The following is a 25,828-nucleotide window of genomic DNA, read 5'->3' as shown; positions in this document are numbered from 1 at the left end:
AGCACGCACTCTTGTGGGCTGCGAGCTGCAGATCATACAAATGTCCTGAACCAGGGGAGTACGGGACAAGCAAAGAGGATCTAGGAACTGCTTCCAGTGTGAACCTAAAGCTGAAAGGGGGATTGGACAAATGAAAAGGAGCACGGGGTGGGTTTTGTGCTCGAGCTGGTGCTCCCCTCTCCTGCCCCTTGGCTCTGCTGGGAATGACAGTTAGGGAATGAAGGACAGCCAAGGAATGACAGACAGCCTGGGAATGAGAGACAGGCAGGGAACGAGAGACAGCCAGGGAATGACAGGCAGCCAGGGAACGACAGACAGGACAGCCTGGGGCAGCGGCGGAGCTGCTGGCAGAGGCTGACACCACCCTCTGCTGGGCACCCAGCGCGCTGCTCTCGGCGCTCGTGGCCCATCCTCGTGTTGCTTTCTCAAGTGAGAGGCCTGAGAGATGAACGCTGGAAAAATACTAAAACAGAAGTAGTAACAGAAGGGGCTTCGTGGCTTTTCATCCCCGGGGTCTCAGTAACTCGGTGCCGGCAGGAGCCCCCAGCTGGAGCACGCAGAGAAGCTGCCACCACGCTGCCTCTTAGGAGCATCCATCTGAAAATCTCCCTTAAATACCAGGGCCGTGCCTCCACGAAATCCCCATTTCCGAGTGTCCATGGATTGCCATTGCCACCTTCTGGATCAGGCTGCGTGTGCACCAGCCTGTCCCACAGGACACCCATCCCCAGCTGGGGCCTGGCTGCCCGGGCAGGAGCTGTCAGCAGTCACCGTGCAGCCTGGCACCGCTTACATCGTGCCATGAGACCCTGTGGGCTCCCTTCTCCAGCTATTTTAGGAAAGCTGCGGGAGGCACAGCTCGGCCAACAGTGCTCAGCAGTGGCTCTTACTCGATCCTCGCGAGGGACAGGTCGCACGGCTGCGGCTGGTGCAGGCAGGGAGGAGGAAGATGCAGGCTGGGAGGAGGAAGATGCAGGCTGCACACCCCACATGGACAATCAGGGTTGAAGTGCTGCTGTCAAACTACAACTATTCACCGGTGCAGACAGCAATTCTGTCTGGCTCACCGCCTGCTGTAAGCACCTGATCGACCTGCCCAGACAGCTCGTGGCCTGGAAGAGGGATTGCAATTATCCTCCTGCTAGCAGCCCTGCACCCCTGCCAGGACAGCCCGAGGCTGCTGTGGAGCTCCTGAACCCCTGCACACCCAGAGCAGCCGATGGGGGTGAGTGCCTGCAGGCTGGCAAAGGGGAGCAGGAAAGCAAAAAGCAAATCTGGTTCCACTCAGTGATTTCACATTTTGCTCTGCAGCTTCCACAGGGAGGTGCCTGGGCTGGCTCCTGTCTCTGCTGTGCTAGCGGGAGGGGATCAGGCGGAGTCGGGACATCTCCAGTGCTGACCACGTCCATGCGTCCATCCTCCCGTTGTCCTTCCTTCCTTCCCTCCTCCCCTTGACGGGAAGCAGGCAGGAATTCCTTTTCTCTCCCTCTGTGCTTCCGCTCAGCCTCTGCTTGTTTCTCCCTCCTCCTTTTCCCTTTTATTAAATTACCCTCATCTCCCCCCACGGGTTGTTTTTTCCCTTTCCAGCATACTTTCCTCTCCCCCCCCTTCTAAGGACGGGGAGCGTGAGAGCGGCTGGGGCTGCGTTCAGCTGCCCAGCAGGGCAAAAACCCCACCAGGGCGCTGCCTTAGCAGGCGCTAAGAAGCTTGGCAGCTGAGATTTACCACCACCAGCATATAAATAAAATAAATAAGCAAATAAATAAGTAAACAAACGAGTAAATAAATAAATAATAATAATCTCCCTTCGCTCAGCTCTCTTGCTCCGTGCCGGGGGAACCCCAAGATGCTGCTGTCGGGGCGCTGCTCGCCCCAAAGCCAGCACCGGGAGCGGCTGGGGGCGGGCAGGAGGCGAGCACCGGGTCCCCCCCGAGTCCCCCCCGGTCCTCCCCGGCTCCGCCCCGGCCCCGTCCTCTCCCCCCCGCCGTTGGCTGCGGCTCCTCCCCGCCGTGATGCGCTCGGGAGGCGCCTCCGCAGCCGCTCCGCGGAGCCGCGCCGGGGCCGAGCCGAGCCGGGCCGGGCAGCGCAGGCACGGTGGGGCCATGGGGGGCAGGGAGCGCCCAAGGGTGGGGGGCACCCTAAAGGGGGGCAGGGGGTGGGGGTGGGAAACCCGTGGAAGGGTGGGAAAAGGGTGGAGGGAGGGGAAAAGGGGGGCGGTGCCAGGCCTTGCTGTGACCCTCGCTGTGTGTCCCCCCCCCTCCAGGTTGAAGCCCCTCGGAGCGGTGCTGTCGGGAGGTGATGGGTGGCCCAGGAGGGGTGCGGAGACGTGGAGGCAGCGCCTTGGGTTGTGTTGGGCGCTATCCGTCAAGAAGGGACTGGGGGAGCGCCGGGCTGGCGTCGGCGTGAGGTCACGCAGGGGTGCTGAGGTCACGGACGGGTGCTGAGGTCACGCACGAGGTCACGCACAAGCCTGGATGCTGCTGGTGGCCCCTTAGGTGTGCCCTACAATTCGGGGCTCCATCCTTTGGAGAGGTGACCCTCAGCCGGAGCCGTTCGCCCCATCACTCCCAGCTTCGTGCGCCTGGCCCCTCTGCAAGATGAAACGGGCACCAACACCACCGCTGGATGAGCTTCTGGAAAAGCCCTGGTTTGTTCCCTAAACAAGGCCAGGCTGCCTGCTCTGATTTTCGGGTGCGCACATCCCCGTGCCCTCTTCTGAGGGGCGCTGGTACCAGGCGTACAGCTCGCAGCCCCCAGGAGCTGTGCCCCTGGGGATGTTCTCCCCTGAGCACCAAGCTGCCGTCGGTCTGCACCGCCCCAGCGGGGTGTATTTCGGAGCTGCCGGGAGGAAGATCTCGCCTTTGAAGGTGCCCTTGAGCAGATGACTGACAAGGTGATGAACGGGAGGGTGCCCCTGCCCGAAAAAGCCTTGTCCGAGGGCTATGCCCGGCTGCGCTACAGGGACACCTCGCTGCTCATCTGGCAGCAGCAGCAGCAGAAACTGGAGTCAGCGCCGCCCAACACGTACCTGAGCCGGAGCCGCAGCATGTGGTACTCGCAGTACGGCAACGAAGCCATCCTGGTGCGGGACAAAAACAAGCTGGATGTCTCCAGGGACACGGGACAGTCCAAGTTTTGTGCTATCATGTAATTCCGGTGGCTGGGCACCAGAAATCTGCATGTGGAGACGAACCAGAGTTGCAGCAAGCTGGAGGTGGAGGGCTCGCACCGTGCCACCAGACCTGCGGCTAAGGCCGGGTGTGGGATCGGTCAGGAAGGCTGCTGGAAGTTTATGTTAATTTTTGCTGTCGGTAGCATCTGATTTTGCATGTCGTTGAGTGTATATAACAAAACCAGCCTCGCTCAGGAACTGATGAGCCTGTGTTTGCCGCCTAGCGTCATCAGCAGGGTCCGTGCTGGACCATGTGTTGCTTTAAGTGGCTTGTGTACCATGAACAACACCCGCTGCCATTTGGGAACTGGCCCCAGCAGGCACTTTACCTTGCTAGTCCTTAGGCATTGCCAAAGCTCTGCGAACGCTGGTGGGAGATAGGCGAGTCTAGATTGGTTTCCGCTGAGATTAAGATTTTAGGAAGATTATCTGCTAACACACACAGCCAGTACTTGCTCTGCTTGCCCTGTCTGCCTTTAATTACTTCCCTGGAAGTGGTCTCTTAGAACCAGGTCATGAAGTTAAATGAAAGGGGAAGAGGGAAAAAATGTGTTGAGATTTTTATCTGAGCCTTCAAAATACTTAACAGGAAAGGTCCACTGCAGCTCCATCCTCTGCAAAGCAAAGTGCCCTTTCACTTTGGCATTACAGAAATAAATTACAGACAGGACTTCTGGAGCCAGTGCAGCCGAGTCCCTTCCTGCAGCAAGATCCCCAGCCCCATTAAAGCTTGCACAGGCCCCAGCTAATGCTCCAGGAATGCATTGCCGGGTGAACCACCTGAGAGGGAGGGATGGGCCTAAGAGAGCAACAGGAAGAAAGCTGCTGTAAACACACACATCTCCAGCCTACTGAGGTCTGCTTTGCACGTAGGTTTTAATGCATGTAGGAGCTTGAAATGATTTCTAATTCCGGTTGGATAACATCTCTTGCTTTAGTAGATTTGGTACACATACATTGTGTCTGGCAGCATTTGTTTCAACCAACTGAAGGGTTTTAGGAGACAAAAATACTACAGTTATACCTCTCAGCAATGGGTCCTGCTCTCAGGTTGTTGCTGTTGGAGCTGAGTCCCTAACTTCCTCACGACAAGGTCAAGCTGAGAACCCAACCCAGCAAGCACCTAAACCTTTCTTAAAGACAAAGCAGAACCACTTCCAGGGCTGCTAATTATGTTCCCAGGGTTCAGCATTGAAGTGTAACATCGGGCTGAGCCCTGTGTGCTCAACCCAGCAGTACTTGGACATGGGCTCAACTTCCAGCAAATCAGTATTTGATGTTAACTTCAAGGTGGATTATTTACCTGCCTAAAATTAGGCACAGTCAGTACCGCTATCATATTTATCTAAAACCTCTCCCTTTAAGCATTTCTCAAGCACTTTATTTTTTTTTAATATAGCAAAGAAGAATTTTCTCCACCTCTCCCGTGCGCATTAAATGCACAAACACTGAGGTTTGCTGAAGTTGATGTGTTGAGCAGAACGTACCTGTGTTACTGTGAGATCAGAGAGGTTTGGTATACTCAGCCCTGATCACTATATTCACTGCAAAACGTGGGCAGCTCATTTTTTTAACGTAACTATTTATGCATGTGTTAATGTTTGGTACCTTGTGTGTGCTCATAAAACCAAACCTGCTGAGATGGACCTCGGTGCTTCCCAGCCGTAGGCATCGCTCTGCACGCTCAAAGAGTCCTCTTGGTCTTGGCAGGACGAGCTCTAGCTGAGAAATATTTTCGGTGTATGGTTTTTCAGCTGGGGAAGAAGCATCCAGCAGGATTCACAACACTAACTGGACTCAGAAAGCTGCTGGCAGGGCAGCAGAACCACTGTACGGAGTGGGCTGGTTAAGGCAGGGCACTGCCTGGGACACGAGGCACACCCAGGGCTCCAGACAGGTGAGCACTAAAAAAAAAAAAAAAAAAATGGGCAGGAGCCTGGCCCCAGGGCTCCCCTGGGAAGCACAGAAGCAACCTGGCAAGGCAGAAGTGGGCTCAGGACTTTTCCAGCAGCCCAGGGGAGCGCCCTAATCCTGGGAGTTTAAGGTACGAGGGAGAACAACAGCACATCCCCAAAGCCAGCTGTTCATTTTCTTTACTTTTCTTATAGAAAAACCACATTTATTTTTTTAATTTCAGTAAGAAAGATGATTTATTTTGGGTATAATCAGTCCCTTTTTGTTTATGTGGCTGGTAAACCAAAATTCAGCTTAAAGCGTTAAAACTGTTCAGGAATAAAAGCTTAAGTGTGTGCATAAGTTCTTCCAGGACTGAGGGCAGACAGGACAGCAGGAGAAGTGTGACTTGTTCTTCCCTCTCGTGCCCGTGAGTGTGAGTGCAGTTTCTGTAGCTGTGTCCTCATTAGTCACAGCAGGTTTGTGGGGTGGCTGCTGTGAAGCGAGCATTTCTGTAAGGCAGGTGGGTAGTGTTAATGCACTGGTTTAAAATGCTGTTTTAGCCTCTTTGGTTAAGTGCATTAAAATTATTTAAACGCATCGTTGTGTGCAGGCGTGCGTTTTTCTTCTGCGTGTCCCTCAGCGGGGGGTTACCTCAGGTACTGGTGGGGCCCCCCTGAAGTCACAGCACTGCTGGAAAAGATCACTTGTGGAGGCAGCAGCCTCGCAGGAGAATTTTAAAGTCTAGGTTGAAAAAAAAACCACACTTTTCCATGGGCTAAGCAAAAGAGGTTTGCTGAAACCTTCCAGATCACAGCTTTTAAACCCAGCGAGCAGGAACAAGGTTAGAGAAAGATTAACCCTGCAGGAACCTGGCTGTTGTAACCCCTACTGTATAAATAAACCACCAGGCATCCATCTGAGAAAGCTAACAGAAAAAAAAAATAACCTTCAGTAACCAAAATAGCTTTTGGCCACCATACAGCAATGTCAGGACTGTGCTGTGAATGCAGTCAGCCGCTGTAGGACCCCCATTTCCCAACTGCATCTCCTATGTCCTGCTTGCCCTGGGCTCACTGACCTGCGGGGCCAGCAGCCGCAGCTGGTGAGAAATTCCCTCTGGTTTTTTAAGGTCTTGGTGGCTGGAAAATAGCATTAAACTTGGGTGAGATTTTCAACCTCCTTGTATTCAGCTCAACTTACCTTTATCAGGTGCAATTCTCACAAGGTAAGGCCCCTTCAGATGATAGGTTTTTCTAGGAGGGGAAAACGTCCTTCCTTGGCTGCCCCCCTGCATTAAAGCAGCCCAAAACCCTCACAAAAAAAAAAAAACAACAAAAAAAAAAAAAAAAACAAACAAACAAACAAAAAAGGTGTATTTAGCATATGGCAAGTACTGAGATGTGATTCAGAGCCCCCCAGGCCAAGCTGGCAGCACCCCAGACTTGCCCTCTGCTCTGCAGGCAGTTTGCCCCCAGGAGTGCAGCACACCATCCGTGCAAACAGCTGGGCTTGCAAAATAACTCCCAAATTATTTCACGGCACTAGGATCCTTAGTATTTTTACGTTTGTTTGGTGGCAATGCTACTCTACCAATTGGTAGGTCAAAGCCCCACTGGTTTTCAGCTGAGCTGCCACACCTGAAAGGGAAACTGAGGAAAAGAAGAGGAGAGGGGAAAATATAGTATAAAACTGCACACACAAAACAATTTTTCTTTTTATTATGAAAACAAAACAAATGCCCCAGGACCAGGGTCCATTACCAGTAACATCAAAGATTACTTTCTAACTTTTTTTTAAAAATTCTGTTGTGTTTGAGGCCAGCAATTTGCAATAAACAAGCTAAACTACTTACATTGACTTTTTTTTTTTTTTTCCAGTAACTGACATTTACAGGAATATACTAGAAATGGCACTAAAAAGTTTTAAGAAAAAGTTACGGTAAATTTGCATGCACATCATACAGAAAAGTAACATTTTTTTTTAAATATTAAAAAAAGGAAAAACAAAACAAATACAACAACAAATCTTTCTGGATTGGTTATGCCAGTATCAGGGATAAGTTCTAAGTGGCCTGTGTCAAATCCTAGCTGGTGATTTATTTATTTTTAAAAATGACATTTAAAAAGATATGCAAATACCATTTTTGCTTTAAATGCATCTCATTGTTTTACAAGCAAGATAATGCTGCTAGTGTAACGCATCCTCGCCCTAAATTTATCTTTGACAATGCAGAGCCTGCCCAGTTAGCCCTAGTGGTAACTGCTCATGTAGTAGAGTATTCCTTTTTTTTAAAAATTACCAAAAAGGTTGTGTTTTGTGTTTTTTTTTTTTTTTGTTTGTTTGTCATGCCCCAATCCCTTCCCCCTAGCTCCAACCCCAGCTTTAAAAAACATCATTCCTTTCAAAACAAGGAAAAAATTAAAAACTGGTCTAAGAGTCCCCAAAACAGAGAAAGAACTAGATTAGGTAACTGCAGTCTGCTTCTACCACATAGAGAACATGGAAAGAGACCTCACTGGGTAACTAAATTTGTATATATACACGCACACACGTGCTTGTGTGTATGTGTGTGTGGGTGCGTGCAGCGATTGTGCACACACCCCACAGACATCAGCTACATAGTCCTGAAATATCAGTTCTATAGTTACAAACCCTGTCGGTAGGAAAGTTTAAAATCACATCGATACAAAACTGAAAAGATTTTGTATAGACAACATTTGGTTAGCAGAAAACTGTCGGACTCGACAGATTCCTTTAGTAGATAAACCAGGGCCTGAGCCCACGGGATGCGGATCTCCCTCTGGTCCCATTGAGCCTACATCTGATGGTATGCCAGGAGACAGGCTGACCTTACAATCAGATAAAAGTTTAACAAAGTTTTTAAAGGTGCAGTAATGCTGGTTGATTGGTATTAGGTCTGGTCAGAAATCGTTTTGTCAAAACAGGAATTCTTCAGAAAAAACAGTTTCAATAAAACTATGTGTGTATGTATACATATGAAATCATACTGATTTCAGTGAAATTTCCCCTGGAAAACAAAGTTAGACTTTGTTCATTCAAGAAAAAATCCTACCATAAAAAATTCAGTCTTTTTCATTCTGAAGTTTAAAAATGCCATTTCAAATGTTACTTACACATTAGATCATTTCCAAGTTACTTCATGACATCTGCACTGACGTGTCATGCAATACAAACTCGGTTAAATAAATGCTCTATTGTTTCCGTTTCCAACTCATTAAGGGCAGCTGCTACTTACTATGGACTGAAAACATCTCTTCTTTCCAGGAGACACTCTGATCTGGATGTACAAGAGGCACCACTACTGACATATCAGGAGATAATGAGCACTACAAACAATACGAAAATGAAAAAAATGTAAGAACATTTTGCAGTGAAGAGTCACTGATTTTTTTTTTTCCCCTGAAATGGTCACGGCAAAATGGATTTATCCTGTGAGCTGCCATTCATTGGAAAACATCTTACTTTCCACGAAAGTTTTCCACCAAATAGAGAAGCCCAAGTCGCAGCTGGCTTATCAAGGATGGGCAGGTGCCTCTTCATCTTTCCTTTTTTTTGTTTTGTTTTGTTTGCTTGTTTTCCTTGCAAATCCCCAGGCTAGGACAAGTTTGCCAACTAAAGCAGGGATCCTCCTCCAGCACTGCAGACAGTCCCAGGCCAGGCCCCTTTCCATCACTTCACGCTTGTTTCCAACCCTTCGGCTCCAACCTTTCCACTTGTCAGGACAGACCTACGTGTCCAGGTGGGTGTCTGCACCCTGGCCTCAGTGTCAGGGGACGGCGGCGTGCTGCAGAGCCAGGTCCTTGGGCTTTGCATGGTGGTGATGCTGGTGAGAGAGCTGCTGGGCGGGCTGCCACTGCCTCCAAATGCTGGCTGGGGGATGTTCTCTGCACAGGAGCACCTTTTGTCCGGGGCGACCATCACCTTACATCAATGGCATAGCTCAAGTGAATGCAGGAAAGGATTTCAGCAGGGAAAGCCGGGAGCCAGTTTCTCCAAGCTGTCGTGGTATTGAATTGGTAGCAATTAATTTAATTAAAAGTACTAGTTAGTTTTGATAATGCAAGTCTCAGACACTAGGAGAAAGACAGATGAAATCCAAGCTCATTAAAAAAAAAATAAGCTTAATTAGGTGTATATTACATCTCCTCATAGTAAAATTCTGAAAATATATTACTAAGTATCTGTCTAGGGGAAGGTGTTTTTTTTTTTTTTTTTAAGGGCAGAATTTAAAAAAATATAGCAACTAAAAATAACTTCATTGTTAATGGAAAAGAAAAATCATTAATTTCAGCAAGAATCAGAACACACTAGTCCACGCATTTTCCAACACTACAGGAAACTCAATCTGCAAAGACTTGGAGGGCTTTCTGCCAGTGGGCCAAGCACCCCAGCAATTGCAAAATGAGCTGAGGACGTCCAGCTACTTACAGCAGCTTACAGAGCATCTCTTTCAACCCTTAGCAGAAAACGGGAATTCCTTTCTACAGCAAACTGCAGAGTGCTATTGTCACTACAGAGATAAAAGACACAGACAGGGCCAGTAGGCTGTATGAGACGCACATCTGAACAACCTGAAATGCTGATCCTTGAAAGATGGATTTCTAAAGGCCAGATGCAAGAATAAACTTCCTGATAACCCCATCTCCTAAGGGGCTGGCTAATAAAACCTCAGGTTTTCACTAAGTGACTGGCAGCTGAATGCGGATGCAGTAAGTGCAAACCATGGAGTGCTAACAGCAGGCTGGCCCCGCAGCCCCCTGGCTTTTCAGCAAAGGGCTATCCCCCCAGGCTCCACGTTTCCCAGCACACCAGCTCCTGTCCTAGCTCTTGGAGGCTGACTGTGCAACAAAAATCCCGTGCCAGGGCTGAGGAGCCCTTTGAGGCCACTCCTCAGCAGGGTGAAGTTCAGGGCTACGCCACAGCAGAGATGCAGCCTTCGGGGCTGGTGCCGGGAGAAGGAAAGGCATAACTTTCTGTTAAACTCTGTATATTTTCTTTACAATAAAAAGCTAAAAAGTTAAGAATTTACAATAAATTTCTGCCCCTCAGATTACAAATTTTATATAATTATAGAACTGGTGTTTTCCTAAAATTGGATTATAAAAATCAAACCCAACGCTGTTCTACCAAAAAAAAAAAAAAAAAGGAGAGGGGAAAGACCTGTGGAAATAATACAGACAAAAAATGTGCTGCATCAAGAAATTACATCTACCTGTATGTCTTCAAAATTTGTACAAAACAGGAAATAAAGGGGCTGAAGCGAAAGGACAAAAAGAAATGAACACACAAAACATGACAGAGCACCAGATACACAATAGACTGGACTGTAGCACCTGTAGGTATAAAGTCCTATGTATTTAAATAACATGTTTATTTTTTTGTTGCTGTTTTTTTGTTTTGTTTTGTTTTTTATCTGGTTCAAACCACATTAAAAATCTGCATTTCTGCTGGTCTTGTTATTTTTTTTTTTAGTAAATTTTAAATGACCAGTAGTGTTTAATAAATAAAGTACTTATATATACATGAAATTAGGGACAGTGGAAATGGAGTGTATTGCAGCAGTGCAGGTCGAAACATTCGTCTGACTCTGAAGAAATTGATAGCCTCAAAAAAATTGCCTCTAACCCCCCCACCCTCCCTCCCTTACTATTATTGAGGTAAACATTTCAGTGTCTGGAAACCTCCTTTCTGTGTGACACAGAAATAGCATTCCCCTTCTAGGAGCTCATTGCAGATACAGAGATAAGGGGAAAAACAAAGGAAAAGACAAAACCAACATCCCTCTCCAAGTCCCCTGCCAGCTCAGCCTCAGCTGGGGCTCAAGTGCTCTTTTATTTTAAGCCCAGACTGAGGTGCTTGTCATGGAGAAAGTACTTAAGCATGTGTCTAATAATGAGCACATGACGCCTTGGTCACTCTGCAGGGATCACTCCTTGAGGTCCAGCTGAGGACTTGCAGCCAAAAGCTGTTTTCAATTAAACGAAAACTTTCATAGACAGTGTCAATTTCCTGGAAATTATCTATTTGATGTTAAAAATAACATTTCCAAGAAACCTGAGTGTCCCTCGCTCTCTTCTTACCAAAATATTCCCAAGAAAAATAAAAATTTTAGTGGAAAAGACTAGAAATGCAGACACTTCTATTGCTCATGTGCTTAAAATTAAGTCCATGCTTAAATACCTTCCTGAACAGGTGCCTATGGCCTCTACGAATATTAACAAAAAATGTTAGCAATCCACAGTACATGAGAATTTTTTGTTTTCTATGTAAAAAGATGATAGCATCTGACATTTTCATCACACTGTAGACTTTGAGATTAAGAATACTAGTGCTAATAACAAATACACCAACTAGTTCCAAAGCTAACATCTTTCAGATACAGTACCATTTTACAGAGATTCCTTTTTTTAAAAAAGTTTTTCTTTGTGTGAGCCAGGTGGGCTTATTAAGAGAACATTTCTGGGGAGAGGGAAGGGGCAGGAGGGAAATGTACTACAAACCTTGCAGAACCTTCTAGTGATCTGCTAAGAGTTCCAAGTTCTTCCATTTTCAAGAAATCTTCTTTAGTTAAAATGTATTTTAGAGACTTTATGCAAAGGGAACTATTTGTCATAAAGTCTAGTCACACACACACACGCACACGCAAAGATCTTTGACCTATTAAAAGAGCGCCCCCCAAAAAAATGGAAGATACCTTTTATAACACTGAATTAAAAAATAAAAAAAAAAAGTCAGAGAGGAAAAAAAAAAAAAAACCTGACCACTGTGGAACGAGAGCAGTATATTAAGGAGAGAAAGGAACACTGCAGAGCATCGGTGAGAGTGATGTCCATTTTGTGTGTAAGTGTCCGTAACTCATTCGGAATCACTGCTGTCCGAGCTGGAGCCGCTGGAGCTGCTGCTCCCAGACTCAGAGGAGCTGCTGCTGCTGAGCCGGGAAGGGCCTCCAGAGGGAGCAGAGCCGGATTTCTCTGCAGGAAAAGAGGCAGTGAAGCAGTTACTTGCAAGGAACTGAACTAGAGAAGGTTTGCCCACAGCTTTTCTCATCCACTGCTTCATTTACAACCTCGCTTTGCATGGCCAGCTTATTTACCCATTAGCTTTACTCGCTGGAATGGAGCCTGGCCCATCAGAGGATGAATCTCCTCCAAGACACCTCCTGTTTAGCTCCAAGGGGAGCTTCCACCCAGAGGGGGATCAGAGCAGACCCCACACAGCAGCTCTGGTGCCCAGCAGCAGCTCTCTGTGTGCCCACACTAATGGCAACTACCACAGATAAAATCCACGGCTACCAGAAGGCAGGAGCTTTGCCTTAGCGAGGCACACTACAGCTTTCCAGGCACCGGTAGCACAGTAAAACCACAGCCTTTACCTTTCTTTGCAGGTTTCTTGTTGTTGTTTAGCTGCCCACTGACGTCCTGTAAGCGTTTTTCTAGTTCTTTTTTCTTTTCCTGAGCTAACTCTTCTTTAGACTTTGCTGCTTGCTTTTTTCCGCTTGCAGCTGTGGAGGAGGAATGCAACATTTCTGAAACTGCATGGTTGCGGGTGAAAAAAAGAATGGACATCGCTATTTTACAGGGCATGTACGGCTGTGGGACCACTCTGCAGCGACACTGCTAAGATCAAGTGATCACACAGCAACTACACATCCCAGATAGAGGACAACAGGCAAAGTTGTCTAAATTATCCAATCACCATCATCCTGTAACATGCACTTTAAGAGAAACCTTCTGGAAAGTGTTTTAGAAGATAGAAATATCCATGTAATAACCTTGTAGTTACAGGTTACTTACCGGCCAGTTATATGGTCAATAGTTACACATTTCTAATTACAGAATTGTTACATGGGTTTTCTGCCCTGTAAAATAAAGTGTCCCATTAAAGGTTGTCAGGAAGAAGCATCTGCCATTAAAACTTAAGACACCTCACACAAGAATCGACTGTGTTTTACGTTGCTTTAGATATAAGACAAAACAAAAAGAACAAGTTAAAAACCAATAGAGGCAAAGGCTGGCAAGACAACAAGAACACAGTTGCATCAGTTTGGACGGAAATGGTAGGAAGCACCAGCACTACTCATGCTCCTGAGCAGAAGAAATATCACTCAGAGGAGGAGTAATTGAACACAGGTGTTGGCCAATATCAGAAGCAGACAGGGGCCGTATATTTTGCCTGATCCAGCAAGGAAATACCTATGTTTCTGTGCACTGTTTTAAAGCAGTATTTTTTTTTTTTTTAAAGAAATCTGGAAAGCAGAGTGCTAAGAGGGTGCGCCCCTGAACACCAGAACAGGCAGCAGACAGCAGGAGAGTCTGGCCATGGTCAGGAATTAATGCTGTGTCTGTGGGCCAGGTTCGCCAGCCAGCTCAGGACAGGCTGGGCTCAGAGGATTGGACAGACAGACATCTGATGTTGTATGTTACTCCATGCTTTGACTCCAAACCTAATTCCTAGCAGCTCTGGAAAATCCTTTCCTCAACTATTCCACCAGCGAAGGGGGGTGGGGGCAGAAATCAAAGCAGTACTAAAAAAAAACAAGAAGAAGGGCAGAAGTCTGAGCTCTGCTTAAGCCACCTGAAAGTCCCGTGGCGAGGAAACAGCGCTGTGGAAGAGCTGTGAGTATCTATTAGTTATGTTATACTCTTCACAGGACAGCTTCCTCTTAACCAAGAAGCAGAAGGATTGAGTCAGGACCACTTCAGGTTAAGCAGCACCCTACTGCTATTTAGCTGGAGCCAAATTCTCAAGGGGCTGCAGCAATTCACTCTGTGGACGAGGCACAGAGAAAAGCCTGTACTGTACAGCACTGTACGCTCACCAGGGCATTGACATTCACCCCCTCATCTATCACTGAGGATTAGATGGTAATCAGGCCATCTAGGAATAGCAGCTTTGGCACAAACATACAACTGAGACACATTCAGAACCCTTAGGTAACCCAGGTGACTTTGTGCGAGTCGTTTATTCCCTTGGTGTTTTGGATTCCAACCACACTTTTTTTTTTTTTTTCCTTCCTAATTAGATAAACTATTCAGGATAAGGAACCAATCCTTCCAGGTATCCTTCTAGGTATACACACATTACACCCAACACAATGGGACTGAAACCTTTGTAGTGCCTTCTAAGATCAGGAATAAAGGTATCACGCAGGTCTTGCAGAGGAACAAGTTGTCCCTCCAGGTCTCCATGAGAGGGCATCATGAGAAGGAATAGAAAAACCAGAACGTTTCTGCATATTTTCTCTGGGAGAAAAGAATCTCTAAAACTCCCTGTCATCACCTACCCAGCAGCTGGATAAGAGAATCTCAACAAACATGCCCCGACTCCAAAGCTGAGCCCAAGAGCCGGTTGGGGAACGCGTGCCCCAGGAGGTAACTTACAAAATGGTTTCCTTTGTTTTTTCTGTAAACAAGATTTCACGTATCTCTCCAGTTCTCGCAAAGTTGTGGGCTTCAACGTTTCAAAATCTATTTCTATCTCGTCCGGGTTGGAGTCCCTGAGGGAAGGTTCCCGCGACTGGATGATGTGCACCACCCTGCCCAGCTTCTCCCCGGGCAAGCGGTTGATGTCCAAGCTGAGCTGTCGTTTCTCATCATAGGTCATGGGCAGGCCTTCCTCCTCCTCGTCCGAATCATAGGTTGCAGACGCCTGTTTGCCTCCTTTCTTGGGCTGCCTGGGGAGGTTGGCAAGCATGGAAACATTCATGGGTATATAAAGAGCAACGAACTCTTTCTGCTACTCCCCTTCCAACAAACATCCCAATGCTTTTGGCTTTGAACCTCTAAGCCAGATAGCTTGAACAGCACCACAAAAAAAAAAAAAAAAAAAGTTCAGAAAGCTGAGATCAGCTGTTCTACTCCTATTATATTTTAGTGCTGTGAGGCATGACAACAAGCCCAAGTAGCAGCATGGGGGCAGCAATGAAATAGCATGTTCTTGCCGGCTAGGCAAAAGGCAAAAAGCAAAACCTTATCTGACAGTGATTGGGCAGGGATTGTGAGAGAATCAGACAGTGGAAATGTGATGGCTCTGCTGCCAGCCCTAACTTAAAAACTCCCAGAGGTTGTCTGGGAACAGAGACACTATTCAATTGCGAGTTAACTGTGCTGACAGCTGAGCTTCACCAGGGAATGCAATGGGACAAAAAAAGGGACAAAACTGGGCTGAAAGCTCTTGGTATTCCCACCTAAGGCAAGTTGTGGGAGGCAAGCTCTCACCTGTTAGCTGTGGTCGTGCTGTTTGCTTTTTTAGCTGGGGCTTTCTTCTGCTGGGCTTGTTTCGGTGGTTGAGCCACCTTGGGTTTCTTCTCCTCCTCAGCTTTTACTTTGTGCTTTTCCTTTTCCTTCTCTTTGTCTTTCTTTTTCTTCTCTTTTTCCTTCTTCTCTTTTTTTTTCTTTGGTTTGTTCACTGGTGCTTGTGACAATGCAGCTAGCTGCTCATGGACAGCTTTTAGCTTAGGAGAGAAAAGTGAAAAAATAGATCAGAGTTCAAGGCAAGATAACTCATGCCTCCACATACACTTCCTCTATGTCCTGGACATGTAAATATATCCTCAAGTTAGTGATTGAGCAGTCTACTGATTGGACTTCGGAGGCTTTGCTTGAAGTTCTTTAAAGAATGCAGTGCAAATGTGCAGAAGCTAACTGAAAACTTAATTCTTGCTTTATAGTAGCAAATAAAAATTAAGCTTAATAGTTTGGTCTAGAGTGCTGGCAATGTGGACTCTGAAATGCCAGATTCCCTCCTTGGGAATCTGGCATTAACTTGCTTTGAGACACCAGATAAACCATTTTATTAATGCTTTGTTACATTAAGGTAGTACCTACAACCACTGCATAATAAAAAAGGCCATGGCTCAGAGCTTGTAACAGCCAAAACAGCTTCTGTAGATGAGGTACAGGGTGAAAATATCACACAGGAAGATTGTGACGGGTGTCATTGTGCCCAAGCTCTCATGCCAAATGGGGGTCACATTGCTTACCCAGTTCCCCAATATTGTGTGCCCCTTCGTTCATGATGGCTGAATACTTTGGCATCCCCAGAAAGCACAGAACACCAGCCGTGAGAACGGTTATCTCAAGGAAAACTACCATGACATCAAAAGTACACTTATTTCACAGCTGGGAGTTCTTCCCCTTGAGCTGGCAGAAGGGGTGATCACTCTGCTGCATCGCAGACTAGATGGGACTTTTAAGAAAGAAAAAAAAATGCATTTCTGCTAAGCCCTTTCTACTGCGCAGACACACATACAGACACACAGCTCGGCCACTCCAATAACCTGCTCCTGGAGCTCTGCCAGCCGAGTCGCTCGCTCTTCTTCTGAGTCTGAGCTGTCTGAGTCGGAGGAGCTCTCCTCGCTGCTGTGGCTGCTTTCTGTGCTTTTGCTCACAACTGGTGCTGTCGGAGGAGGAGGTGGTGGGGCCTCTGCGGGCTCATCAGGCATCTTCGCAAACCTCATCTCAAAGACATCCTACAAAAAAAAAGGGGGGGGAAAAATGGTGACAAAGGAGCCTCGGCCACAAAGACCTCATTCTTGTCTTTTAAACCCACCAGACACCCCACCACGGGTCAGGGTCCTCCTGCACTGAACAAGGGGCTGTACCAGTAAATAACAAAATACACTGAGCACTCTAGAGCAGGGGTTGAAATCGTCACAGTAAGATATAGTTCCTCCCCTCATCAAGGACAAAATTAGTCTTGCAGTGGGATAGGAGCAGGCAGGGGAAGGTCGCTGAATCTCCCTCTGAGATCCTTTTGTGGCTGGGAAGGTTGTGGAGGGGCAATCTCACACCTCTGCTTGCTGGGAGGCTTCTGCATCTTGTCTGCACCAGCCTCTGCCAGAGAGGGGCACTAGACTAAACGGATCTGACCCACTCTGGCTTTTCTAACCAACTTCCCTCTAGGTTTGGCTTCACTCTTTGCTGCTCCCCAGCTCAGCAGACTTCTAAATCGGTCTTTAGCTCTTCCATAAGGTCAGGGAGGAATCTCAGCCTCTGTACAGCTGGTCTTAATGCCAGGATCCCCCACACCCTGTCCAAAGATTGAAGCACTCGCTGTAATACTGTACATTTCACAGTTTTCAACTCAATTTCTGGCACAATTTCTCCCAGTTTTTCCAAGGTGCACGTACAGAGGGGCATACACATTCCGAAAACCCAAGAAAATGCTCCCATTATTTTATACAGCAATGATTATAACATTTTAGGCATGGCATTGGGCCATGCCACGTGAAGAACACAACAGTTCTGCATCAGAGAGTATCTAAAGGCTCTTTTCAAGGACTGGAAGAATCACTGACTCTCCCCTGATGGTGCCAAGGGCAGATCCATGCTTGGATGTCTGAATGGACACCGTATAGCTGTACTAAATGTACTCTGAAAGATGCAATTGTCAACACCTTTACCTGGAGCTTCCTGGCCATGGCTACCACTTCGTGGTCTGGAGGATTGTACTTGTAACAATTTGAGAACATTAACCGAATATCTGCTGCAAAACCTTGTGCATCCTGGTATTCCCGACTGTCCATTTTTTTCTGCAAACAAACAAGCCAAAGGGAAAGGGGAGAAAAAGCCATAAGCAAAAAGCATTTATAGTAATTGCATGAAGGATGTGCGTCATGGGGAGGGCTCAGAACAGCTTCAAAAATCACATTTGTCTAAGAGAGCAGTAGTTTGATCAGGCTTATTAGCTCCTAAATAACATTTAGAGTTTCTGCTTTTTAAAATAAGCAAACAAAAGCCAGACAACTGAACAAACTGATCTACTTCCACAATAGTTTAAGCTCTTAAGATTCTATATTTGGGTTGTTTTCTTTAACAGCACTATGGAAGTTTGTCAGGGCCCCCCTTCTGCTAGAAAATAAAGGCAGTCAGACAGGGAAAGAGTTTGCAGGATTAGAAACTAATGTAAGCAGAGAACATAGACTGAAGGGCAGGGAGTCAACAGACAACGTTACAATGACAGGATTACCTTCAGCATGTATTTCTATATGCTGCTTGGGTATTTTTACCCTCTAAATCTGAAAGGGCAGAGAAGATTACAACCATCTCCCGGCTGCCTTCTAACACAAGGCATGAATTACACTTGGTGATTTCTACGCTAAGTCAGGCACTTGCTGTTAAGCTACAGACCCAGCTCTTGATTTAAGAAGTCCAACCGACAGATACAGAAAGGATACGGAATTCACCCTTTACGAACCAGTTCCTCATGTTATTTCCTGCTGTTGTGAGGAAAAATATCAGGAGCTAAATATTTGCAACTTGTTCCTTTCTCTCATTTTCTAGCTCTCAACTTCATCCACTTCTCTTGCTGTTTGGGACTGAACGATTTGGTTTAGAGAACAGTTTATGGCATTCCTAGCACTTAATTGATTTTATGCACGTATTGCTACCACGTATAAAACCTTAGCTCCAATTGCCCCTACCAAAAGGAAATTTTAAAAGCTAACACTAGATTTCATTTGCATCTAAAAAACACGGTTTTAAAGACACTCGCTGTTTGCCAAGCGCTCGCAGCCTCCCTTTTGTATGTCTTGTGCACCTGTGTCCCCCAGCGACAGGCAGTCGGGCTGCAGATGTGATCGGGCAAGGCTCCTTCCCCACCAGAGCAGAAGGCAGGGTGCTTAGGCTTAGGCTAGAAAAACTCCCACTTGTTCGATGGAAATTAAACATATGTCACAGCTTTGAATACGGCAGATACCGGAATTACTTTGAGACATTGCAATGACTCCTAAAACTGCTTTTGCTCCACGTAAGGCAGAATTGCACCTCCAGGGATACAGCTTTTGGAAGCATCTGCCTGCAGGGTGGCTCCTGTAGCATCCCTCCCCGCAGGGCTGCAGCTCGACGCCTGTCCAGCTCCTGTCTCGAGAGCTCGTTCCCTCGGAAAATAAATGAGGAGCAAGCCTCCAAACTGCAGCACAAAGATGGGGAGGGAAACGCAATTTGTGTGCCTCTCCTGTCTGAAGGAGAGCTGGCCTTGTTTGAGAAGGGTCTCAGGCCAACTCCAAAGCAAAACAATATGTTCGAACGAAAGGGTCCATTTATTTTAAAAGATGTCTTGCTGCATGAAAGGCTTTTTTGATATGCTTGTATTTGTTTGGCACGCTCAACGGCTGATTACAGCCTGTGAAATGCATTTCAGTGTCTGAGGCTTTGCTTTCATCCAAAACCAACAGTTTTATAGCCCAATGCTTTAAACTGTCGATTTTTTTTTTCTGCTTTCGTGTAAAGAAAAATTAACTTGACAAAAGAAAGGATTTTAAAACGATGTGATGGAATATATTTGGGTTACAAGTTCACCTTGATATATTCAGCTGTTTAGCTTTTTTTTTAAAACATTTACAATGGCAAATCAGAAGACATAGATAGCAGGACTGGAAAGACATCAGTCTGGGGGCCTACTTGTGCCCTACAAAAACTGCCTCAACCAGAAGAGCTGCCTTGGGAAACTGCGTTTTTACTTTAGAATAGGTACAATTAAAGCAATCTTCATAAATTTTCCCAAAGAGCCTTCTTGTCACTTTCAAGACCCCAAGACTCGGCTGCTCTGAAACCACAGCAATTCACTGCCATAAAGCTAACCAATAAGCACAGTCGGATCCCTGGACATAGCACTTTATTCCCCAAATAAACACCTTTCTAAATCCTCTTATGCAGCAAGGACCATTGTTTGTTCACTATGGAGCAAACCAGAGGCAGAGCCATCCACATCCCTGCTGCTGGGCTCTGCAGGACCTCATCCTGCGCTGCACAGCACCCTGCCTCCACGTGCCCAGGCTCCCCAGCACCAGTGGTGGACACAAACACACTGCAGCTGAGCCCTGCACGCCTGTGGATGGGACAGCAGCAGCACAGCACTGCTCCAGCTTCACAGCAAGCATTTCAACTGCTTTGGGGAGTTAAGGCTGCTGCCTCTTTGATTTTAAAACATAATCCATGCCCTTCTTCTCTCCCTTTCTCCCCGTGTTTCATCCGTTCTCTGCTCCAAACAGTTCTGCACTTCTTGCCTGCTCTGTGATGACCGAGACCCCTGCAGACCCCCTGTGCCCTCAGATCTTCCTGCTTGCAGTCCTAGCCCGGCACAGCACCCCAGCACACCCTCAGCTCCCAGCTGTGACCTGCTCTGCTGCAGCCTCTCCACCTCTCACGGCACAGCCACAACAACCAACCTGCTGCTTCCACCATGCAAACCATCTCCAAATCCTTCCGAAGAACACCTCTGCTGGGCGCACAGCCTGAAAAAAATATGCTCCTGGGCAGGAAAGGTATTCCCTAGTGAAAAATCAAACTTGGTACAAGCAGAGAACTGAAGTTCCAAGCAGCCAGGTACTGCGGAATCCATTGCAGCTGCAGCAATGTTTATGTTTTAGTTCCTTGCGTAATTCTTTCAAGATTAGTCTGAAGGCCATTATTTGCACTGCTTTACCACAACCATTGTCACTCGTGCAGAATTACATTTCGAGCCTTTCAGAGCCACAGAGAAAGCCCCTGACACCTGCCCTGCCTGCAAATGGCAGGTTTCTGTTCCAGGCACTTAACGTATTATAGACTGCATCTCAGAAAAGTCACGCCATGATCTACCGGCCAAGGGCAACGACAACAAAACACTTCATAAAGAACAATACAAGACAGCACTTCAAACAAGTTTATTAAAAAAAAATCTACTACGTAGAAAGACAAGTCCAGAGTCTTTACATACAAAAGACTCTGTTGGGTCTGCCAGCAATTCTTCTCCAGCTTTCTGACCTATACTACAAAAGTACAGAGGGAAAAGAATCACCTGCACTTGCAGAAGAAGTGCAGAGATGGACACTTTTTAAAAAGAATAAAGTTAGGACCACAAAGAGTTTCAAGAATGAAGCAGTCACCAACCCAAAAAATCAGAGCATTGCAGCTACTTTTTGCAAAACACAGCACAGAAGCCCTTGCAACGAGAAGCCACCTAGTCACATGTGAAAATATCAGCTTTGACAGTCAGGATTCCACTTCTTTCATCTGTAATCTTACTGCGTTCACCTGGGCTTGATTCACCAGGCAGCAGGTATCTCTGGAGAGACCCACGGCATCCCTATGAAGTCAAGGAGCTGCGACGGAGCCGAGACCACGTCTTGAAAGGACTAGGTTCACCTGTACAGTAACTGAATGACTTCATCTAGGACACCATCATCTAATTGTTTTCACAAAACAGGTAGAGAAGAGGTTATCAATAACTGCATCCCTCTAGTGTGATAACGAGAAGAACAGCTGCACTGAGCCAGAGACACCTCTCCCCATCTCAGCCACGTCTCTGAACCAGACACCCTTTAAAGCTACTGGACACTTCAGGAACTCTGAGCTGATTTTGGCACAGCCCATGATAAGCACAGGCAGATATAACTGTAGGCACAGTACGCCAAACGTCGTGACCTCCTGAGGTCTCCTCCAACCTGAATTACGCTATAATCCTAGCCACGTGGATGGACCTTCAAGCCAAGTGGAAAAAAAAATTACTCCATTGCAAAGGGAACTGAGCAGACCTTGACAGCAAGGGATGCAGGCATATCGTTAAAGCAACGTGCAAGGACTAAGTAGGCCTCTAGTACTGGCCGTCCAAAATTAGCAGGATGGCAAACAAACTGCAGTACCAAAACTGATGGGAACTTCTCCCTCCCTCATCCGTGCTCAGAGCAAGAGAAAATGGAAAGTTACTCAAGAAAACATTGGGAACTTCCTCTGTCAGCAGAACATCCCAGCCAGGCACCAGTGCTCCACCTCTCCAGACTACACCGATCAACCCAGTCCTTTCTCTTGCTTTTACCACTTGTTTCTGGCTCCCCCTTCTTGCTCGCAGCTCAACTCACCCTTCTTACTCTCTTTTCTTCCCAGGAAATTGCTACAGGCTTTTAATACAACTTGGCTTAACTGCAAGTCTAAGAAAATACTGCACATTGCACTGGTTTATGTAAATAAAGCAAGGGCGCAGCAAGATCAGGAGATGAACTGTCCCCAAGCCCAGCTCCACCAGAGCCCACTTGCAGCACTTTTGGCAGCTCAGAGAGGGCCTTCGTTGTACAAACCAAATCAATAATAATATTTAGTACTTAGGCAACACTTTCCAGATATATGTCTTCCCAACAGCTCTGTGAGGTAGGTTAAATATTATTTATCCCCATTTTATGACTGGGAAAACTAAGGCACAGAGGCATGGGGAAACTTGCCAAGGACCATGGCAGCAGGATGGCAATTAACTCAGACACTTCTAACTCCTGCTCTAGTCCTCAGCGCACAGACTGGGATGACATGATTCTATGATTCTGTGACTATTCTTTCACCATTAAATAATGCAACTAAAATACTCTTCGAAATGCTGTATCTGCAGTAAGAACCCCTGCAGCATCATGGCTGGATGGAATGGCACATCAGAGCACCACGTGCTGCTGCCAGGTACTGTGAAAGATTTCGCCAAGGAACGTGTAAGGAATCAGGAATGAGGCTGTCCTTTTGTCACCTGAGCATTTTAAACAATCCTAGGCATTGGCCAAGCTGGGAGCAGTACAATCCTGGCATGCCCATGAAAGCCAGCAGAGGCACCTTAACTTCCTGCACATGGAAGAAAGTCTCACCTCCGCTGACATCAATTCCAATGGCCAAGCAGAAATGGGAACTAGAAAGACACAGCTTTGCTCTGTGGATATTTAGGAGGGGCTAAGAAACTCGCCCAGTCTATAGAGAAAAACATCTTGAATATCGGACCATGCTAAGCTAAAGTCTTGAAGAGCCAATCTTGTACCACACAAGCATCACATTATTCCCTCCCCCTGCCTACCAGATCATCGTGTTCCAGCTGGAATTGCTCAGCGTAAGCCTATCTGGACCATGCATCATGCCAACAAGTAGCCAGGCAGCGGTTTCTGGAAATGGGATACTATTAATTGAATCCTATGAAATACAGCACCTCTTCTTCTCCGAGTGCAACACGATCCCAATAACACAAGTTTAAATAGCTGGACTATCCGTAAAGAGAAGAGGATGCCATCATATAGTCTGCTTTGTAGGGCAGAAAAAAAAAGTCCCAGATTATGGGGAAAAAAAGGAGAGGGTAAGGAAACAAAATATAAAAATATCCAGATGATATCCAGTTTCAGTTTCCACCCTTGTCCCTTCCCCCTCCCCCAGAAGGAGCAGGTCCTCTGCAACCAGAGGGCCGTGACACCCTGCAAAAGAGGTGGTAAATGTGGACGTACTTTAACAGTACTGAGATCCATGGGGTGTTTGATAATGTCATGATAGTCATGTAGTTCCAAGGCCTCTGCATCAACAGGCTTGTAAAAGGGCCATGCATAGGCTGCATGCTTCTTCGAGAGCATCTCCTTGAGAATGCTGTCACAGTACTTGAGGTGCTCAGAGAGTTTGCCTTTCTTCCCTGCGTGCTGGGGGACCTCTCCGTCCTCAAGGTCCTTCTTTGGTGGTTTGATGGGCCGGCCGCCGCTCTCCCGTCGAGCGATGATTTTGGCCTGTTTGGGGTCCGAGAGGGGCGTGGGTGACTCGCTTCGGCTGGCAGTGATGGCAGAGGTGGTGGGCGTCGTCGTGTCCGCTTTTCGCTTCACTCCCTTTTTCTGAAACAGGAGATGGACAGGCTTCATGAGTGCATGCCCGGCTGTCACGCTAAGCTAGCAGAAACCTAGCCCAATTCATCCTCATTTCTGCGATCTGCCTGTCCTCTGACAGAAAACACAATTATTTCCCTGGGATAAATGGGACTTGTGACTAGAGGCTTTGACACACAATTCAGTGACCACAACACAATGTATTACTACACGTCATCTGAGCCACAGTAACCAGCCATTTGCACGTCTCCAACCCAACCCCAAACATGATGAAAAATGTGTTAGCTCTATGTATTTCACTGAGATTTAAACTAAGGACTCTTACCTCATGTTTGCCAAAGGAAAGGAGTGCGCCCAGTCGATTACTGCAGCTCAGCTGATGCATGGTGACTTAGTAAGTGTCAGTAACTTAACCACATGTCTGAGTCCCCAGTGGCAGGATCAGGCTATAAGTTCTGAACCAAAGCATATTAATCACCAAAGACCCATGAGCCCTCACTCCCTTGTATTTAGGGGATGTGCTAAGGTAGATTGTTTATTACGGACAAGAGTAAGAATTTAACGATTTTGCTTCAAGCAAATAAAACATACATCTCCCATAAATTCAAGCTGTGACTGTCCAGTCAGCTCTTTCTTGTGCTCCTAAGAAGGATCTATTCCTCTGGAGGAAACAACAACAAGAAAGGGGGAGGGAGGTTCCCCGGGGAAATCTAAGGCAAATCTTAAGTAAATCCCAAGCAAGATTAATTTTGCAGTACATATTTGGCAAACTCACTTTTGGGTTCATCCTTGAGTTTTAAAATTAAACTGATTCTCAGAAGCAAGTTATTTGAACAGAAACTGCAATATGAGACAGGCTTCTGAGGAGCACAGCATTGCTGCAAGAAGATCTGACTTACAATTCCCCTAGTAATTCTCCAACTATAGGGTTAAATAAGAAAAAAATCCAGAGCTCTGCTGACCCATGCAACCTCACAACAAGGAGCACCAACACTTTTGCAGTTAATATATCAGTTCAGAGAACCGAGCTTTGAGCTGTGCTTCGACTATTTTTTAGGTAATACACAGCTTGCTAGGAAAATTCCGGTTATTTAGAGCAACATTTTCATTTACCCATAAATTAACATATTAAATAGTGGAACACTAGTGACACCTCCCAGGAGATTACTCAGAAAGGAAGACAGAACTAATGTACCCAAAACCTGTAGGCAACATCAGTCTCCTCCAACTGGAGTGAAAGGCTTATCGTGACCTCGTTTGTGGCAGAGAGGAACATTCCTAGTGCTGGGGTGTGCAAACCTTAATGGAATAGTCCCAGGAAAATCAGGGATTCAGTTCCAGAGGGAAGACATGCTTTGGGTTATATGGAGGAAAACAGGGGAAACCTCCAGCAGCCTTCTGATTGAGGGAGCACTGGCTAAGGCTGAGGTCAGATGAGAGCTCGTAACTGAACTGGAGCAATTACAGGTGACAGCACCTCAGCTGGGGTGCAGTAAAACTAGCAAAACGTTTCTGAACCCACTGCAACTTGACAGCAAGCCCTTGTCTGAGCACATCCCAAAGGGACAACAGTGGCCAAGGAGTCAAATGCAGAGAAGTTATGCACACAACCAGCAGTAAGGGGATGAAAATAAAGCACTGCTCAGCAATCCTGCCTTCTGAAGAGGAAGGGGTCAAGTACTCCATTTACCTTGACTACTGGTGGCGTCGGAGGAACCACAGGCATTATCGGAGCAGCAGGCGGAGGGGGAGCAGCGGCAGGAGGGGCAGTGACAGGCGGGACATTAGCAGTGATGGTTGGCACAGGGGTGGCAGCAATGACGGGCGTCTGAGACACAGCTGGAGGGACGTTCTGGAACGGGGCCGGCGGGGAGACGGAAGACACGGCCACTGCTTGCTGCGCTCCTTTCAAACGACAAAGTGAAAACACTGCAATGTATTGACGGTTACAAACGCCGACAGGACACTGTGAACAAAGTGACACCGGTGCTGCTGGATTATACAGTCATGGGCTTGGCAAAAGGATCCCAGTTCGGGGCCACAGGAAGAGCACAAAGGACACCGTGTGTGATTTGCTTGGTGCCATTACCCAGAGGCCAACAAATTATACAATGAAAAAAGAGAGCTGGGTGCCTAAACTCCAGGTAGCCAGG

At 46.8% G+C, this 25,828-nt stretch overlaps 2 protein-coding genes across 7 annotated transcripts in view; one reads left to right on the top strand and one right to left on the bottom strand.

Annotated features, from left to right (window-relative positions):
* BRD3 (bromodomain containing 3) overlaps positions 1-25,828 on the bottom strand; it is a 48,233-nt gene that overhangs the window by 1,057 nt on the left and 21,348 nt on the right. For 2 of the 6 annotated variants that reach the window (XR_014318794.1, XR_014318796.1), the window contains 11 exons: positions 25,366-25,580; positions 23,313-23,684; positions 17,493-17,621; positions 16,368-16,559; positions 15,307-15,542; positions 14,470-14,762; positions 12,462-12,590; positions 11,590-12,060; positions 8,203-9,086; positions 6,269-6,356; positions 4,989-5,076 (listed from right to left, as the gene is read on the bottom strand). Coding sequence is in view for 1 of the 6 variants with exons in the window: in XM_082775335.1 (XP_082631461.1) it covers positions 11,945-12,060; positions 12,462-12,590; positions 14,470-14,762; positions 15,307-15,542; positions 16,368-16,559; positions 17,493-17,621; positions 23,313-23,684; positions 25,366-25,580 (1,682 nt within the window). In the remaining 5 variants the exon portion in view is untranslated. Of the gene's footprint in view, positions 1-4,805; positions 5,077-6,268; positions 6,380-8,202; positions 9,087-10,759; positions 12,061-12,461; positions 12,591-14,469; positions 14,763-15,306; positions 15,543-16,367; positions 16,560-17,492; positions 17,622-23,312; positions 23,685-25,365; positions 25,581-25,828 lie in introns of those variants that run through there. The other 4 variants (XR_014318793.1, XR_014318795.1, XR_014318797.1 and 1 more) reach the window with 4 other exon arrangements.
* Positions 2,021-3,162, top strand: BRD3OS (BRD3 opposite strand). The gene is made up of 2 exons (XM_082775336.1): positions 2,021-2,089; positions 2,264-3,162. Exon 2 carries the CDS (start codon positions 2,882-2,884, stop codon positions 3,149-3,151), a length of 270 nt encoding a protein of 89 aa, XP_082631462.1. The 5' UTR covers positions 2,021-2,089; positions 2,264-2,881; the 3' UTR covers positions 3,152-3,162.

Source organism: Aythya marila, assembly GCF_965140915.1.
Source record: "Aythya marila genome assembly, chromosome: 19".
NCBI classification, from domain to species: Eukaryota; Metazoa; Chordata; class Aves; order Anseriformes; family Anatidae; genus Aythya; species Aythya marila.
This window is presented reverse-complemented; position numbering and strand designations above follow the sequence as displayed.

What these genes read in the sequence shown, in the direction of transcription:
- BRD3OS (XM_082775336.1), top strand. Translation starts at nt 2,882, where the DNA reads ATGACTGACAAGGTGATGAACGGGAGGGTGCCCCTGCCCGAAAAAGCC.